Here is an 18,984-nt window from a genome sequence, read left to right as displayed (position 1 = left end):
CATGTACAAAAATTAGAGATATATCATAGACATAAATGGGAAAAATTCGAAATTAAAGCTTCTAGAAGAAAACTTTGTTTACAATCTGGGGATATTTAAGAGTTTCTTAGGATGTAGAAAGCAATAATCATTTAAAAGAAAATTGATAATGAGACTTTATCAAAATTTTACTATTTAGGAGACTCCATTTAAAAATTAAAAGGCAGACCACAGACTGGGAAGAAATATTTACAATCATACATCTGAAAAAGGACTCATATCTGGAATACATAGAGAACCTTCTATATCTCCATTACAGAAAGCCAAACAACTCCATTAAAAAAAGATTTGAACAGACACTTCACAAGTGTAGATGTATGAGTGATTAAAACACAAATGCTAGTAAACTCATACATTTTTGGTTCAAGTATAAAATGGTACTACTGTGGAAAATGTTCTGACAGTTTGTTATAAAATAAATGTATATTTACTCTTTGATCCAGAATTATACTCTTTGATCCAGAATTATTTATTCAAGAGAAATCAAAGCCTCTGTCCCCCCAAAAGACTTGTACAATAATATTTGTAACAGCTTTATGCTTAATAGCCACAACTGGAAACAACTCTATTATTTATTAGTATGAAAATGAATAAAGAAATAGTGGTATATTCTTACAATGAAATACTACTCAGCATTAAAAATAAATCAACTACTGATAGATGAACCAACATGGATGAATTTGAGAGACGCTTGCTGCTGAACAGAAGAGTATACAGTGTAGGATACCTTCTATTTGAATTGCTAGGATAGCCAAAGCCAATTTATGGTGGAAAAAGAGAGTTGTTTTTCTCTGGGAAAGAAAGAACTTGCTGAGTGATGGAAATGTTTTATATCTTAAATGTGAGTTTGCGGCACACAGTGTACATTTATCAAAGTAATTGAATGATAAACTTAAGTTTTATACATTTCAGTGTATGCAAATTTTATGTTTAAAAAACTAACAGATATTGAACTCAGTTAATTATGTGCATACTGACATATTTGGGGGTTAAGAGTACTGATGTCTGCAGCTCATGTTGAAATGCATAAAAAAGGTAAGATGGTTTGGTAGGTAGATGGCTATATAGATGATAAAGGAAATATAACAGAATACTAATAATTATATAATCTAGGTGGCAGATGTTCACTGTCCAAGTCTTTCACCTTTTCCTGTGTTTAAAAATTTTCATAAGAAAATACTAGGAAAAAATGAACAAGAAAGATTGAAGCGAAAGTAACAGGCATTGAAAACAGGCAGAGAAGAGCCAACGTATGAAATAAAACCAATGATGGAACAGAACAAATGTTGAAAACTATAATTTGAGTGAACTTTACTGAAATGGAAGACTTGACATTATATATTGAAAGAACACACTGCATACCTGAGAATATCAACCCAGAATGACAAACAAAATGCCAAATTATTGGACTTAAAGAAAAAAATAATTCTTTGAACAAATGAACAAGTGACTTATAAAGGAGACAAAATTAGGTTATAGGACATTTTCATTGTTCTTCTAAACATTCTCATGTTTAGAAGAAAAGGGATTTAAAAAATAACATTTTAAACACTCAAGGAAAAAAAATGTGAGCCAAGGATTTTATGGCTAGCAAAATTGACTTTCAACTATACAGACGTAGACAAGCTATTGCCGCCATGCAAGAATTGAAGAACCATTGTTCCCATGAGACCTCAAGGAGTCTACTGAAGAATGAACTTCAGGTAACCAAAATCACTTGAGGGACAGCAACAAAAGAACTGAACATGAGCGCCACTTATAAAACTAAGACCAAATGAGGGTTAGAAAGACGAGAATATAGTATATAATGGCTATATACTCTGACAATATAAAGGACAATTACACAAAATGGTAGAAAGAGAAGGGGTGAGCATAGGAAAAAAATGTAAACTGCTTTTATTAATTATACTGGTGATGGTAATGTGAGTACTGTTTTTCTGAGACTATTGAGTAATGTGATATAGAGCAGCAGTCCCCAACCTTTTTGGCACCAAGGACCAGGTTTGTGGAAGACAGTTTTTCCACAGATGGGGGGTGGACATGGTTCAGGTGGTAATGTGAGCAGTGGGGAGCAGCAGATGAAGCTTCGCTCGCTCGCCCACCGCTAACCTCCTGCTGTGCGGCCCTCTTCCTAACAGGCCGCAGACCAGTACCAGTATGCCACCTGGGGGTTGGGCACCCCTGATATAGAGCATATTAATACTTATGGGATATATGGGGGTAATTATGAGATAATTTTAATTGTATGTACGAGGATTTCTAATTGCATAAATTGAACCTGGAACATCTTACCATTCCAGACCAGCAAGGACTATTAAAGACTAGGTTCACAGTAGAAGGGCTTAGGAATCCATGTGAAGTGTTATTTCAGGTTTCAATAAGGATAATAATTGCAGTGGTTTGAAGCCCATCAAATATGTTTAATTCTATGAGTTCATATGATATTAAAAATTAATCGGTGGGCTTCCCTGGTGGCGCAGTGGTTAAGAATCCACCTGCCAATGCACGGGACATGGGTTCAACCCCTGGTCCGGGAAGATCCCACATGCTGCGGAGCAACTAAGCCTGTGAGCCACAACTACTGAGCCCACGTGCTGCAACTGCTGGGCCCGCGTGCCTAGAGCCCGTGCTCCTCAACAAGAGAAGCCACCACAATGAGAAGCCCGCGCACCGCAACAAAGAGTAGCCCCTGCCAAACAAACAAACAAATAAATAAAACAAACAAAAACAAAACTAATTGGTTATCATGGAAGATGATAGAGAACCAATTCATTACCTTAGAAAATGGTAAATAAAGAGAAAGAGCCAGTCACTTACCTCACTTTCCTGAATGAACTGGTAGGACTGGTTAACCAAATAGCAGATGAGGGGAGCATATCTCTATAAAATATTCCAACTAAGTAACAAAAAAGAATTTATAGAATTAGAATATCACTATGTTAAGCCTCTCAATAAAATAGTAGATCAGGCATCGACCAGTAATAGCTCCTAACAACACCAAGAGAAGAAAAAAAACGACAACCAGACATTATATGTGCCTCTTTTTAGAACATGGCATCACCAATAGTCTTGTCATAGGGGTGGAGCATGAGTCTGATCAAGCCGCTGGGTCCAGCTGCCAATTTGCAGAAAATAAAGTGTTTGCACTACAAGCGTATCATCTACAAAATCTACTCCATGAGGAAATGAAATCATGTAATAGGATATATACATATATTTGAAGGCATAAATATAAACTCTAAGGAAAAAATAAAACAACCAAAATGGATTGGAGATGGAAGAGAAGTAAGAGAGTGGGAATAGAAATACACCAATTACTTTCTTGCTTATGGTTGGGAGTATATAAAGAAGATAGCATAACAAAGGACCTAGGGCAGTGTGTCTGACATATCAATGGCTGGACCAAACTAACTTACTAAAAGAAACTGCTTCTGAGATAGGATTACTCAACTGTGTTTCATATAAGGGTTTGGAATTACCTCCGTATTAACTCATAAAAAATACAACAGGTGTAATCTATTATGTTGAAGCATGATGAATGTTCAAGTTTTGACAGTTTGTGGAAAGTTTCACAAGAATCTGCTGGTGATGGTTTGCACAAGAAACTAGTAGTAATGGTTACCTCCAAGGAGGTGATCTCCTGGTCAACTGAGGGATAGGAGTGGGCTGGAGACTTAGTTTTTGCTGTGTACCTTTTTAAAACTTCTGAATATCACTTATTCAAAAAATTGATAACTTACATTAAAAAGAATCCTTCCCAACCTAGTCATGTGTTCAGCTGAATTGCACATTCATAGTACTGGGCACTTACCAAGAAGGTAAAGAAACCATTAGAGACTAATGAACATAAAAAGAAAAGAAGCCATAATGTGTAATGTACAAAGAAGTAAGTAGAAGTACCAAATCTAATTCACCACGACCCTTCTTCTGTCCTCTACCAGTTCTTTCTCTCTTGGGATATCTGTGATTGGCTATAGATGTGATACTAATGACCCTTTAAACTGTGACTTGACTGACGCTGGGCCCCATTTTTACAAGTGTCCTGGGAGAAGTCAATAAAGAGTTGAGTTGGGTCTCAGAGCATTACACCAACAAGAAGTATGCACTGCAGAAATCCCACTCTTTGTCAAGGGTCAATCCTTTAGAACTGTTTGCCCTCTGTGTTCCTGTTGATCTTCCCCAAGGTGCTTAAGTCAGAGCAGGGATTTATTTCCTACTAACACCTAGTCAAGAGGAAGAGAGCAAGAACTACAGTTAGTTCAACTGCTTTACCTTGGTTATGGAGACAAAAGTTTAAGAATTCAGACATTTTAATGGAACGTCTTTACTAACAAGGGCAAACTTACCAATTCACTGTGCAGTTTAAACCAAACATACTTGTTATCTATCTTATATATATTCTCTTCTATCTGTATTTGGTATAGTTCTTCTTCTTTTCCAAGGCGAGAAAATCAGACAGTTATAGGAAATACATTGATACCTGCCTATTTATCCCAACTTCCAGGGTGAAATAATAAACAAAATTTTTAAGGAAATGTTTGAAAATAGTATTTTATTGCATGTGGAAAGTGGTAGTGAATATTCTTTCTCTGAAAATAGAGAAATATCAAGTTTTATTATGATTTTTGTATTTTGTGTGTTCCCCTCTTTTTTAAAAAAGACTTTTTACTTTATAATCAGACATTGTGAAAAATGAGAGGTCAAAATGTCCCTTAATTTTCTTTTCAATTTAACATATGCTGTAAAAGGAACTTGAAATTGACCTAGAAGTTTATGGTGAGGGATTATAGGTCTCTTGGTTTGTATTATACTTGCACGGAAGCAAGGGTTTGTTGTAATGCCTGAGTTAATGCACCCTTACAAATTTAGTTTGGCTAAGTCCAAATTAAAGCATTGTCCATGGGCATCTGTATATGTTATATTCTTGTTTTGTTTTTGTTTTTATTTTTGTTTTGGTGACAGGTAATTTTTAAAGAGCAACTTTCACCCAAAAAACTGGGCTTCTTAAATGTGACCGAGCTTGTTGGAGCTCTTAGTGACATTCTCCATGTTGAGTTCAGGGAAGGAGAACAAGACTTGCTGGTGTTTGATGCTGATATGAAGCCTCTACCACCTGGTGAGTTGAATTACAATATGATGCAAACCTGGTTTTTAATTGTCTCTGTAAGAACAAGGAAAAAGAAAGCACTGGCTGTATAAATAGGCATTATTGTAACCACATCAACCAAACAGATCACACATTAGCCTTGAAAATGTTTTGTATATAATGACCTCCTTTCTGGTGATATATGTTGCAATGAGGTGACTGTATTAAATCTGAGTTTTTTAAGTTTACTTTCTTCATTGTCCAGATTTTTTAATAATTCTGAAGAAATAAATTTTCTGAAATGGTGTTCCGAGGGGGAAGCACTAGATAGTTCAGTGGTTCTTAACTCTGTTTAGAAATATATGGAGGTTCTTAGAAATACGTGGATGTTCAGAATAAATGGGTGTGCATTGAGACTCAGCAGTTGTAATTTTTAAAAAATAACATTTTACTTTGAGATAATTTTAGGTTTATAGAAAAGTTGCAAAGATAGTACAGAGTTCTCATATGCCCTTCATCCAGTTTCCCCCTAATTTTAACATCTTACATTACCATGATATATTTATCAAAACTAAGGAATTAACATTGGTACATTGCTATTTACTAAACTCCAGATTCTATTCCGATTTTATCAGTTTTGTTCTTTTTCTGTTTCTGGATCTACTCCAGGATATCACATTGCATTTAGGGCACCTGACTCTTGTTTTTGTTTGGCTTAGTGGTTTTTTTCTTTTGCAATTTTTATTGAGGTTATTGTAGGGTCACTTGCAGTTATTAAGAACGAATACAGAGAGATCCCATATACTCTTCCCTCAGTTCCCTTAATGGTAATGTCTTGCCATCTATAGTACAGTATGATACTTATATTTTTATAAGTTTCTACAAGTGGCTAAAGTGGACAGCTGTGGTTTTTTTTTTTACAAAATGTAAATGTATCTTTGTTGATTTTTCTGATTAAAATAACTTGCATTCATTCTAAAAAATTCAGATAGCACAGATGAGTAAAAAGTTGAAAGTGAATATTTCTCTACATTTTACTCCCACCAAAAATGCCATTAGAATTTTTATATAGCCTTCCAGACTTTTAAAAATGTATATGTGAGCCTAGCTGCACTTAGAAAAAAATTACAAAAGCAGTATTTGCTTGTTTAAACAATTCCAGCAATGCAGAGGTAGTAACTAGTAGTAATAGTTTTAGTGGGTTTTTTTTCTGGACCTCTTCTCTATAATTATTTATCATATGTATAATTTTCTTCCACAAAACAGTATTGTATAAACATTATATAAGTCCTTGCTTTTTATACTTCATAGAGGTAATTTTCTATAACAGCATATACAAGTTTATTTCTTCCTTTTTGACTACATATAACTATTTTATGTAACTGTATTATAGTTTATTTAACCAGTCTCCTGTCAATGGACATGTAGAGAGTATCCATTTTTTTATCATTATAAAAAATACAGTGATAAATATCTTTGTACAGTTACTAGTTTATTTCTTTAGGAGCCACTATGGTTTTATGTCTATATGGGGTCTGTTTTAATGTGTCACCCTCCTATAATCATCATACACATGTAAATTTGTATGATTGTATGGTCAAAATATGTGATTGGTTTGGGAATTCCCTAAAAATTAAGGCATTGTATTATGGACTATTAAGTAGTCACATACGTTGTACATTAAGCAACAATGAATGTTCACAGCTAAAGCTGAACAAGAAATAAATTGAAATCAGGATGTTGTAAAATAAAACCTTTCACCAAAGTTAAAAAAACCTTATCAGACTTGCCCCCCCCAACATAAATAACGTAAGATTTGTTCCCATCTGGAACTTCCCTTACATCTCTCCGTACTGAAAGGTCTGCAAAGACAGGTTCATATCTCTCTTCTATCATTATCTGCCCAGTGCCTGGCACATAGAATGTGCTTATTAACAGTTTCCAAATTATTTTAATAGATATACATAGGCTCCTCTATTGGTCATTTCAGATGGAGCTGTGTCATCAGTCAGAAATTCATGTTTAGTTCAATCAGATAAGAAAATAGAAGCCAAAGCTTGTGTGTCCAGTCCCCCTAGAAATTCACTGTCTACTACTGTTATCAAGGAGACTACACAGGATTGCCCTTCAAAAAACCACAAAGAGCCAGAACAGAAGATTTGCAAGAAGCCTAATCTGGTGGTAAAGCCTTCACAGCTGGTGAGTAAGGTTTGATGGCTTTGTGCCCTGGAGATTCAGCATTATGGAAAGTAACTGAATGAATGTTTCTTTAGACAAAAATTCTGTTTGAGAAAAGTCTTATTTCTAGATGTATGATTTCTTAGGCTAGACCAGAACTTTGGTCTGAAGTCACCTTATGCAGCATTTATTCTGGTTTTCAGCCTTTTGTATAACTAGCTTTCCTTGAGTCTCATTTCAGGCTTTTCAGTTGGCTTCGAAGATTTGACAGTTGTTTCAGGATAACATTGCTGATTCTCTGTCCATGTGTTTCAGTAGGCTTCACAACCCTCCATGGCTTTTGAGGGAAGAATTGAGGAGCTCTGTTGTAGCTGTATGCCTCAGCACTGCTGCAGGTTGCCCCTGCACCTAGCCTCAGTTAGAGGGTGCTTTTATTGTTTTTCCCCTTTATTATATCTCCACACACACTTCTCCCTTTTTGTATTCTCATCTCCTGTTACTTATTTTGTAGTTACTAAGGAATTAATTGCTTACTCTTTTTGCCTTCTGCCCTTTACACCTGGCTTCTTTCATGGAAGGAAAACATTTTGTTTGGAGAGCCTGCTATATTTTCTAGAGGACAATAGAAAGGCCTGAAGGAAAATCATATATTTGAGAATGAGAGTGTTTGAGAAACCGTATTTTTGATTGGAAGACTAGTCTGAAATTTAATCCATTCTTTTTTTTTTAAATAAATTTATTTATTTTTGGCTGTGTTGGGTCTTCGTCATTGCGTGCGGGCTTTCTCTAGTTGCGGAGAGCGGGGGCTACTTTTTGTTGCAGTGTGCGGGCTTCTCCTTGCAGTGGCTTTTCTTGTGGAGCACGGGCTCTAGGCACGCGGGCTTCAGTAGTTGTGGCATGTGGGCTCAGTAGTTGTGGCTCACAGGCTCTAGAGCGCAGGCTCAGTATTAAGCCTTAAAAGTATAAAGTATTTAAAAGTTTTGAGTATTAGTTGTGGCACAAGGGCTTAGTTGCTCCACGGCATGTTAGATCTTCCCGGACCAGGGCTCGAACCCATGTCCCCTGCAACGGCAGGCAAATTCTTAACCACTGTGCCACCAGGGAAGCCCTGAAATTTAATCCATTCTTTAAAGTTGCCTTTGTTGGTAGAATTGGGTAGGATAAGACTCTTAGTTCAGCCTAAGTATTTGAAGTACGATGTTTTCAATTTTATATAGGGCAGTTGTGTGACACACTTTTCACTCTTTACCTAATATCGTAAGACAGTACTTTTAATATTTTAATGTAGGTAAGGATCACCTAGGGAATTTTTTTAAAGGCATAATTTTGGGCCTCACTTTTAGTGAGTGAGTCTGGGCTAAAGCCTGAGAATTTTCATTTTTATAATTTGCCAGGTAATTCTGATAAAGGTGACTCACGAAATATATTTTAAGAAACGTTGTCATAGAGTTTGAAATGTTACTCAAAGATTTATAGTGATTTCTTTGATTTTTTTTAACTTGTAGCAAGTAGAAATTAACAAATCACAGCTCAACTTGGCAATGGCAAATCATGATATCCCACCTGATGCTGTACGGGACAAGAAATTATGCAAACTACCCCCATTAGGTACCAGTACCCTCGTGGGGGTCTTTGTGGAGTATATCATCTCTCCTAGTCAATTCTACATCCGAATCTATAGCACGGATTCATCAGAGTTACTTGAAGACATGATGATTGAAATGCGGTAGGAATCTGTTGTTTTCAATGTATTTTTCATGTATCTCATTCTAAGTCAGTTCTCAAACATTTTGGTCTCGGGGCTCTTAAAAATTAAGGACCCAAGAGAACTTTTGTTTATCAATATTTATCATATAGAAATTAAAACTGTAAAAAATTTAAAATATTGTTTAAAAATAATGATAAATTCATTTTTCTGAATATAAATAACATTTTATGAAAAATAACTTTTATGAAAATTAGAATAGTGCACTGTTTTACATTTTTGCAGATCTCTAATATCTGGCTTACTAGAAGAAAATTGGATTTCAGTATCTGCTTCTGTCTTTAATTTCTTGAAATACTTTATTTTGGTGGAAGTACATGAAAACATCTGGCCTCTGACAGATACATAATTGGGAAAAGGAGTATTTTAATAGCCTTTTCAGAAAATTGTGAATACTCTTTGATAGTATACTGAAACTTGACAAGTGGTAGTTTCTTGAAGTTAGTTTCAGTGTGGAATTTGAACTTTTCAAACTCTACTATGTTAAAATACATTTTCTGCCTTTGCACTTTGAATGGATCCAGGACTAGCTATGTAATTGCAGGCTCCAGTGCAAAATTAAAATGTAAGACTCCTTGTTTAAAAAGTATTAAGAATTTCAAGACAGCAGTAGCTTAACATTAAAGTAAGCATAGGGAACTTCTCAGTGTGGACTCAGTGGAACTGGCCCTGAATTTTACCACCATCTACGATTTTAAAACATCATGTATTGGTCTTTTGGAAAATACTGGTTCACTGAGTTATATAGATCTTCCAGATGTTGACATATTTGATCATACAATATATCTTTAAAAAATCACATTCATTAACAGTATCACTGATTGCATCAGAAAAGTATTAAGTATTAGGAAACTGTCATGTTTATGGTGGTGGATGCAGCATTGCCAAAATCCTAATTTTCATTTGAATGCTTTTGGATTTTATCATTGACGATAAATACTGTCAATGTTTTCCTTGAAGTGGCAAGCTTGCTTCATTTTTGAGAAAATGTGTGGCAAATACCCAAGTCTTGAATAAACATAGTTTGTGAGTGACCTTTCAAGCAAAAATGGTGTTCCATGAAAAGAGTGTCTAGTTCATCTTCCAAGTAAAAATAAATCTACACACACACACACACAAAAAGCAGCTAATTCAGTTCACAACTGAAATGCCAAAGTGCTTTTCATTAAAACAACTTGGGAAGTATTTTACTTGTACTTGCATTTTGTTACAGAGAATATTGAAAAGATAGTCAGTGGTTGAGATTTAATAAACTTAATAATTTTTATTGCTTTATCAAGGACATTCTTAAGTGAAAGTAACCTCTTTTTTCTTTCTTTTTTATTTAATGTGAATGCATGGCAGTGAAAAATAAATGTTTACTAGTACAGTTGGATGCCACTGCCTTGATTTAGCAAAGGCACCAGGAATTTTACCCACCCTTGCTTTTACAGCATCAATGCAAATATTAACATAGTGAAAAGGGCAAATAACAATTTTCATAATAATACTAAAATATTAAAATAGCTTTGATCTTAGGAACTTTTTGAAAGGGTATCACGGTCGCAGGGATTTGTGAACTACACTTAGAGAGCTACTGCTCTAAATTATCTTTTCTCTAGTGAAAAAATCATGTCCTTTGTTAGTAAACACTATGTAAAATGTTTACATTTTCAGTTACTTTAGATTTATTCATGTACAACAAATGTCTGATTTTTACATTGGTGCCATATACAAGAATAATTTACTTTGTATCTCTCCAAAAGTTTTCTTCTAACTTTACCACATTATATATTCACCTTCCACCCAAGAACACCTGGCATAATGTTACATAATAATCACTTAGTAAGTTTTTATTGGAAGAAGTTTGTTGATAAAGAGAAGGGATTTGGACAAGAAAAAGAAAATTAATTGGTATTAATAATAAGCATTACCAAATCAGAAAAAGTGAGGATTTTTTTCTTTGCTTTTGCCAAGACATTCCTGCTCTTGATACATCAATAAAAATGAACTTTAATTTTTTCTTCCCCTATGGGTTTCTGTGTATTATGGAATTCCACAGGCGCTGTTATTCTTATCAGCTGGTTTCTGATCGATATGCCATGCCAGAGTATTTTATCCAACCGGGACATCTCTGTTGTGTAAGGATTTCTGAGGATAAGTGGTGGTATCGGGTCATTATCCATGGAATTCTTGGGAAAGAGGAAGTTGAAGTGTTCTATCCAGACTTTGGAAATATTGGAACTGTTCAGAAGTCCTCCCTGAGGTTCCTCAAGTGAGTTAATAAACTGAATGACAACTTAAGTTTTGAGCTGTAATGCTGAAGCTCTGTGGGCTTAGGATCTCTCTTCCTTTTCTCCTGCCTCTCTCCCTCCATCCTACCCTCCATTCCACCCCCTTTCATCTTAGTGTAGGTTTGGCAAATGGTCATTTGGTCATTGTAATCACAGTTGGATTATTATCTCTCGCGTCTTTCTCATGACCGTGAATCTGAATGAACCATGAGACTAAATTTCAATCTTATGTTAAGAAAATCATTCTTTGGGTCATGCTAAGAGTTGCATTTATATAGCATGAAGGTTGAACTGTTCCTACCTATATTTTATTTATTTATTTATTTTCAGTTATACATATCCTACCTATATTTTAATTGCGTGGTTTTCAAAGACTATTATGTTTTTACAAGTGTATTTCTTAGGTTACTTTAAAGTGTAAGATATTAATTTTAAAATGCATGAGTAAAATACTCTGAAATGGTGTGAAAAGCTTAAATCAAGGAATGGATAAGAGATTCCATAAAATGCAGTTTTGAAATATGATTAAATATTCACATATTTGATTATCTGTTGCAGGTACTGCTACACCAGGCTTCCAGCTCAGGCTATCCCCTGTTCTTTGGCTTGGGTGAGACCAGTAGAGGTATGTTTGCTTGTTTCCTGTTTAATCAGCAAACATTTGATGCCAAGAACAATTCTAGGTTCTCAGAATACAAAAATAAAACATAGAATGAGCCCTCAAAGAAATCATTGTAGACAGTATGAAAGATAGGCACGTAGACAAAAATAATTGTGCTGTGTCATATTTGCTAGAAAATTTTGCAGTGTGTGGTAGAGATGCAAAAGGAAGAGCGCTTATCTCTGTTCAGGGTAATCAGAGAAGGCCCCATAATAGAGGTGGCATTTGCATGAAACTTTGAAGGAAGATTAGTTCTATAACTGGACAGACAAGAAAAGAAAGACATTTCAGGCAAAGGGAGAGCAGCATGAAATATCTCAAATATGAGGAATTTTAAGTGGTTCTGTTTGGCTACATAATAGAGGATGTGCTGGAATTGGTGCATGGCAAATGATGTCAGAGAAGTAGACAGTAAACTAAGGTGGAGACCCATAGCCATGTGCAGGAGTCTGGACACAATGTCCAGACAGGGGAGCAACTAAAGGGAACTGCCACAATCAGATATATGTTTTTTAAAGACTTCCCTAGTGGTGGGAGATGATTGGAGTGGGATGGAGCAGGAGGCATTTTCATCCATATAGACAACATTGGTTTATGTAGCTATAGTTATGCACCTAATTTTATGTTTATTCCCTCAGAACTCTTAATTATACATGCCATACACATTTATTACACCATATTTGTCTGTTCAACCTAAATAACTTATCAGTTTTTAACATATACGTGGATTATTCCTTACTTTTTTTATCTGAAAAACACAATAAAGAGAAAAGAAGAAGAAAAAACATTATCTGTAATGCCACCATTCAAATGCATTCAATTTAGAAATCTGATGAGTTTCTTTCAGTTTCGTTTATTGGATGTTGGCGATGAGGGTTTTGTAGGGTTTTTACGCTTATATAAAATAGTAATCATACTATTTTATATTCCATTTTTCCACTCAACATTACAGCATAAATACATTTATATGTTATAGTTCTCAATTTTAATAGGTACATAAGTAATCTATTGGCTAAACGTGCATTGTAGCCTGTTTAACTGTCCCTTTATTGTTAGACTAATTCAGTCCACTTCTGATTTTTGAGTATTATAAATAATTATGCAAAGTATGGTTTTTGGACAAGTCACTACTCAGCATTGTTTTCTAGGGTGCATTTTAGCCCTGACTAGGTTTCTTTTTAATACTTCCATCAGGGAGGTCAGGGCTAAATTTGTGACCCACTCATAGCCAATGTCCGTTACTCTCATATCAGCCAGGTGGCTTCCATTTTTTGTTTTCTTTGCAATTTCCTTCCTAAACTGCTTCTGGCCTTAGGGCTTTTGCCCATGCTGGTCACTGAAATAGCTTATTCAAAGAATTCTCATGGTTGGCTCCTTCTTGTCATTCATATTTAAGCCCAGATGTTACTTCCCCAAGAAGGACTTCCTTGACCAGTCAATTTAAAGTGCACTCTTCCTCTTCAGTCATTCATCATCATTTTGTTTTATCTTTTAAAAAAAAAAAATTATTTATTTATTTTAATTGGAGTATAATTGCTTTACAGTGTTGTGCTAGTTTCTGTCTCACAGTGAAGTGAATCAGCCATAAGCATACACACATTCCCTCCCTCGTGGACCTCCCTCCCCCACCCATCCCACCCACCTAGGCCATCACGGAGCACTGGGCTGAGCTCCCTGTGCTATACAGCAGGTTCCCACTAGCTATCTATTTTACACATAGTAGTGTATTTATGTCAAAATTAATATCCCAATTCATCCCACCCTCTCCTTCGCCCACTGTGTCCACCCGTGCATTCTCTATGTCTGCCCTGCAAATAGGTTCATCTGTACCATTAATCTTTCTTTCTTTCTTTATTGGCTGCATCGGGTCTTAGTTGTGGCATGTGTGATCTTTAGTTGAGGCACACGGGCTCTTTGTTGCAGTGTGGGCTTCTCTCTAGTTGTGGCGTGCGGGCTCCAGAGTGTGCAGGCTCAATAGTTGCAGTACGCGGGCTCTCTAGTTGTGGTGCATGGGCTCCAGAGTGTGCGGGCTCAGTAGTTGTGGCACATGGGCTCTCTAGTTTTGGCTCATGGATTCCAGAGCACGTGGACTTAGTAGTTGTGGTGCATGGGCTTTCTGCCCCACGGCATGTGGGATCTTAGTTCCCCAACCAGAGATCGAACTGGCATCCCCTGCATTGCAAGACAGATTCTTAACCACTAGACCACCAGGGAAGCCCCTTGTTTTATCTCTATAACACTATCTGGTATTATTTTAATTGTTTGTTCACATACAACATTGTAATTCCTGAGATCAGGGATATTGTCTGTCATATTTACCACTGTATCTCCAGTGCCTAGATCAATGTTTGGTGCATGGTAGGTGCTCAATAATTTTTTTTAACTGAATGTATCTCATTCATATCTTTATTTCTATATCTTTTTTCTGGTTTGATGAGCTAATACTCTCATATACAAAATCTAAAGCAGGCAGAAAAGTAGAAGTCTACCCTTGGAAGTCAAACCGCAATAGGTAAATCAGGAATTTTTCAGCTTCTTTCCTGAGGTCACTCCCCAGTCTACAGCCTTGCTGGCTTGCAGGATTAGAGGACATTGTTTGGGAATAGCAGAACAGCTAGAAGTTAGGGTGTAATACTTAAAGGGAGGGAGCCATAGAATGGGTGCGTTCCAAAATCATTGTACGGATATAAAATCCGCCCAAATCCTTAGATGACAACTAAACTTAGCAAGCACTGGAGAGAACCCAGTGGCCCTAGTGAAAAGTCACTGGCTTACCTATTATTTTTCTCACCTTGTATGCCTTATTTTGAAGAGGTTTTTTAATCATTCCACTATGTTATTTCAGTGATTACTCTAGGAAGTACAGCATATGTATGTAGCAATACAAGGAACTTTTTTTTTTTTTTTTGCGGTACGCGGGCCTCTAACTGTTGTGGCCTCTCCCGTTGCGGAGCACAGGCTCCGGACGCACAGGCTCAGCGGCCATGGCTCACGGGCCTAGCCGCTCCGCGGCATGTGGGATCTTCCCAGACCGGGGCACGAACCCGTGTCCCCTGCATCAGCAGGTGGACTCTCAACCACTGTGCCACCAGGAAAGCCCTAGAACACGAATTTCTTTAACGTCCTCTTCTGATCTATTTTTGTTTTGTAATTAACGTTATTGTTTTTAACCCCTCAAGAAAATAACCGCATATAATAATAATAACGTCCATTTAGATTTAGTCACGTATTTCTCAGTTTCTTAGCTCTTCAGTCTTGCTGCTCAAACCCTCTGGGAACATTTTCTTTCTATTTGAACTGTATCTTTTAGGATTTCATTTTGTAAGGGTTTATTGATGGCAAACTCAGTTACGTTCACCTGAAAATATCATTTTGTGCTTATTCTTTTTTTTTTTTTTTTTTTTTGTGGTACGGGGGCCTCTCACTGGCCCCCCCACTGCGGAGTGCAGACTCCGGACGCGCAGGCTCAGCGGCCATGGCTCACGGGCCCAGGCGCTCCGCGGCACATGGGATCCTCCCGGACCGGGGCACGAACCCGCGTCCCCTGCATCGGCAGGCGGACTCTCAACCACTGCACCACCAGGGAAGCCCTGTGCTTATTCTTGAAAGATATGTTCAGTAGGTATAGAATTCTAGGTTGGTAGTTACTATCTTCAGCACATGGAAGGTATCATTACACTGGCTTCTGGTTTCCCTTATGATATTTAAGCCAGCTGTCCATCTAATGGATGTTCCTTTGAAGGCAATATCCTTTCTGTCCGTAGCTGTTTTTAAAATTTCGTATTTGTTACTTGTGTTCTTCAGCTTTTTAAAAAAGCAGGATAGATTTTTATTTTATAGATATTTGCTATCTGTATAGAAGAAAGACCTTCTCAGTAATCCAGGATATTTCTTCTTTCTTTCTTTTTTATAAATTTATATATTTATTTATTTATTTATTTTTGGCTGCTTTGGGTCTTTGTTGCTGTGCACGGGCTTTCTCTAGCTGTGGCGAGCAGGGGCTACTCTTTGTTGCAGTGCGCAGGCTTCTCATTGTTGTGGCTTCTCTTGTTACAGAGCACAGGCTCTAGGCACGCGGGCTTCAGTAGCTGTGGCACGCAACCTCAGTAGTTGTGGCTCACGGGCTCTCAAGCGCAGGCTCAGTAGTTGTGGTACACGGGCTTAGTTGCTCCACAGCATGTGGGATCTTCCTGGACCAGGGATCGAACCTGTGTCCCCTGCATTGGCAGGTGGATTCTTAACCACTGCACCACCAGGGAAGTCCCTATAGTTTTCAATATACAGACCTTGCACCTCTTTGGTTTTATTTATTTCTAAATGTTTTATTTTGTTGCAATTGCACATGGGATTGTTTTCTTAATTTCTCTTTCTGCTAGGTCATTGTTAGCATATAGAAATGCAACAAATTTTTATATATTGATTTTGTATCCTGTTACTTTACTCATTTATTATTTCTAAGAGTTTTTTGATGGAGTCTTCAGGGTTTTCTATATATAAAATCATGTCGTCTGCAAACAGTGACAGTTTTACTCCTTCCTTTCCAATTTGGATGCCTTTTATTTCTTTTTCTTGCCTGATTGCCCTGGCTAGGAGTTCCAATACTGTGTTGAATAAAAGTGGCGAGAACGGGCATCCTGGTCTTCTTCCTGATCTTAGGGGAATAGCTTTCAATTTTTTTCCTTTAAGTGTGATATTAGCTGGGGGTTTGTTATATGTGGCCCTTACTATGTTGAGGATATGTCCCTTCTGTATCCTCTTTATTGAGAGTTTTTATCATAAATGGGCTTTGAATCTTGTCAAATGCCTTTTCTGCATCCAGTGAGATGATCATATGGCTTTTATCCTTCATTTTGTTAATGTGGTATATCACATTGATTGATTTGTGAATATTGAGCCATTCTTGTGTGGAATAAATCCCACTTAATCATGGAGTATGATCTTGTTGATGTACTGTTGAATTCAGTTTGCTAATATTTTATTGAGGATTTTGCATCTATGTTCATTAGAGATAGTGGCCTGAATTTTCTTTTTTTGTGTTGTCTTTGTCTGCTTTTGGTATCAGGGTGATGTTGGCCTCTTAAAATGAGTTAGGAAATGTTCCCTTCTCTTCAGTTTTATAGAATAGTTTGAAAAGGATAGGTATTAAATCTTCTTTGACTGTTTGGTAGAATTCACCTGTGGAGCTGTCTGGTCCTGGACTTTTGTTTTTTGGGGAGCTTTTGATTACTGTTTCAGTCTCTGTGCTAGTGATCAGTCTATTCAGATTTTCTATTTCTTCCTGATTCAGTCTTGGAAGTTTGTATGATTCTAAGAATTTGTTCATTTCTTCTAGGCTGTCTAATTTGTTGGTATATAGCTGTTCATAATATTCTTTTATAATCTTGTATTTATGTGATATTTGTTGTTATTTCTGCCTCTTGTTTGATTTTATTTATCAGGACCTTCTCTCTTTTTTTTTTTTTTTTTTTTTTTTTGCGGTACGCGGGCCTCTCACTGTTGTGGCCTCTCCCGTCGCGGAGCACAGGCTCCGGATGCACAGGCTCAGCGGCCATGGCTCACGGGCCCAGCCACTCCGCGGCATATGGGATCCTCCCAGACGGGGGCACGAACCCGTATCCCCTGCATCGGCAGGCGGACTCTCAACCACTGCGCCACCAGGGAGGCCCAGGACCTTCTCTCTTTTTTCTTAGTGAGTCTAGCTAACGGTTTGTCAAATTTTGTTCATGTTTTTGAAGAACCAGCACTTAGTTCATTGATCTTTTCTACTGTCCTTTTACTCTCTATTTTATGTATTTCTGCTCTGATCTTTATTATTTCCTTCATTCTACCAACTTTGCCTTTTGTTTTTCTTTTTTTAGTTTCTTTAGCTGTAAGGTTAGATTGTTTGAGATTTTTCTTGTTTCTTAAGGGTAGGTGTATATTGCTATAAACTTCCCTCTTTGTAATGTTTTTGTTGCATCCCATAGATTTTGGTATGATGTATTTTCATTTTCATTTGTCTTCAGGTAATTTTTTATTTCTTCTTTGATTCCTTCATTGACCCAATAGTTGTTCAGTAGCATGTTGCTCAGTTTCCATATATTTGTGACTCTTCTAGTTTTCTTCTTGTAGTTGATTTCTAATTTCATTCCATTGTGATCAAAGAAGATACTTGATATGATTTCAGTCTTCTTAAATTTAGTGAGACTTGTTTTGCATCCCAACATATGGTCTATCCTTGAGAAAGTTTCATGTGCACTTGAGAAGAATGTATAGTCTACTGCATTTGGGTGGAATGAATGTTCTGTACAAATCTATCAAATTCATCTTGTCTGTTGTTTCATTTAAGGCCAGTGTTTCCTTGTTGACTTGCTGTCTGGATGATCTATCTATAGATGTAAGTGGGGTGTTATTAAAGTCCTCTACTATTACATGTTGCTGCCAGTTTCTTTCTTTAGGTCTGTCAATAATTGTTTTATATATTTTGGTGCTCCTATATTAGGTGCAAATATATTAATCGCTGTTACGTCTCCTTGATGTGTTTTCCCCTTTATTATACTGTCCATTTTTGTCTCTTGTTACCTTTTCTGACTTGAAGTTTATTTTGCCTGATATGAATATGGCTATATCTCCTTTCTTTTGGCTGCTGTTTTCTTGGAGAATCATCTTCCATCCCTTCACTTTGAGCCTATGTTTGTATTTAGAGCTGAGATGAGTCTCCTGGAGGGAACATTTAGTTGGGTCTTGCTTTGTAATCCGTCCAGCCACTCTGTGCCTTTTGATTGGTGAATTTAGTCTATTTACATTTAGGGCAATTATTGATACTTGGATGTTGGCTTTTTAGCTTTTGTTTTCTGGTTGCTTTAAATCTCCCATTGTTTCTTTTTTCCCCCCATTGTTTCTTTTTCCTTGTGTTTCTGTCTGCCATTTTGGTTTGGTGGTTTTCTAAGATATTTTTCTTAGCTTCCTCTTTTGCTGTTTTTTGTGTCTCTGCTCTATTTTT

At 36.7% G+C, this 18,984-nt stretch overlaps 1 protein-coding gene across 1 annotated transcript in view; it reads left to right on the top strand.

Annotated features, from left to right (window-relative positions):
• TDRD5 (tudor domain containing 5) overlaps window positions 1–18,984 on the top strand; it is an 88,472-nt gene that overhangs the window by 41,232 nt on the left and 28,256 nt on the right. The window contains exons 7-11 of the mRNA XM_082614686.1: window positions 5,002–5,155; window positions 7,116–7,324; window positions 8,809–9,029; window positions 11,110–11,322; window positions 11,900–11,966. Coding sequence (XP_082470812.1) covers window positions 5,002–5,155; window positions 7,116–7,324; window positions 8,809–9,029; window positions 11,110–11,322; window positions 11,900–11,966 — 864 coding nt within the window. The remainder of the gene's footprint in view (window positions 1–5,001; window positions 5,156–7,115; window positions 7,325–8,808; window positions 9,030–11,109; window positions 11,323–11,899; window positions 11,967–18,984) is intronic.

The sequence above is a fragment of the Mesoplodon mirus genome (genome assembly GCF_964341445.2).
Source record: "Mesoplodon mirus genome assembly, chromosome: 3".
Taxonomy (NCBI): Eukaryota; Metazoa; Chordata; class Mammalia; order Artiodactyla; family Ziphiidae; genus Mesoplodon; species Mesoplodon mirus.
The sequence above is the reverse complement of the archived record's forward strand: the minus strand, read 5'-3'. Positions and strand labels throughout refer to the sequence as shown.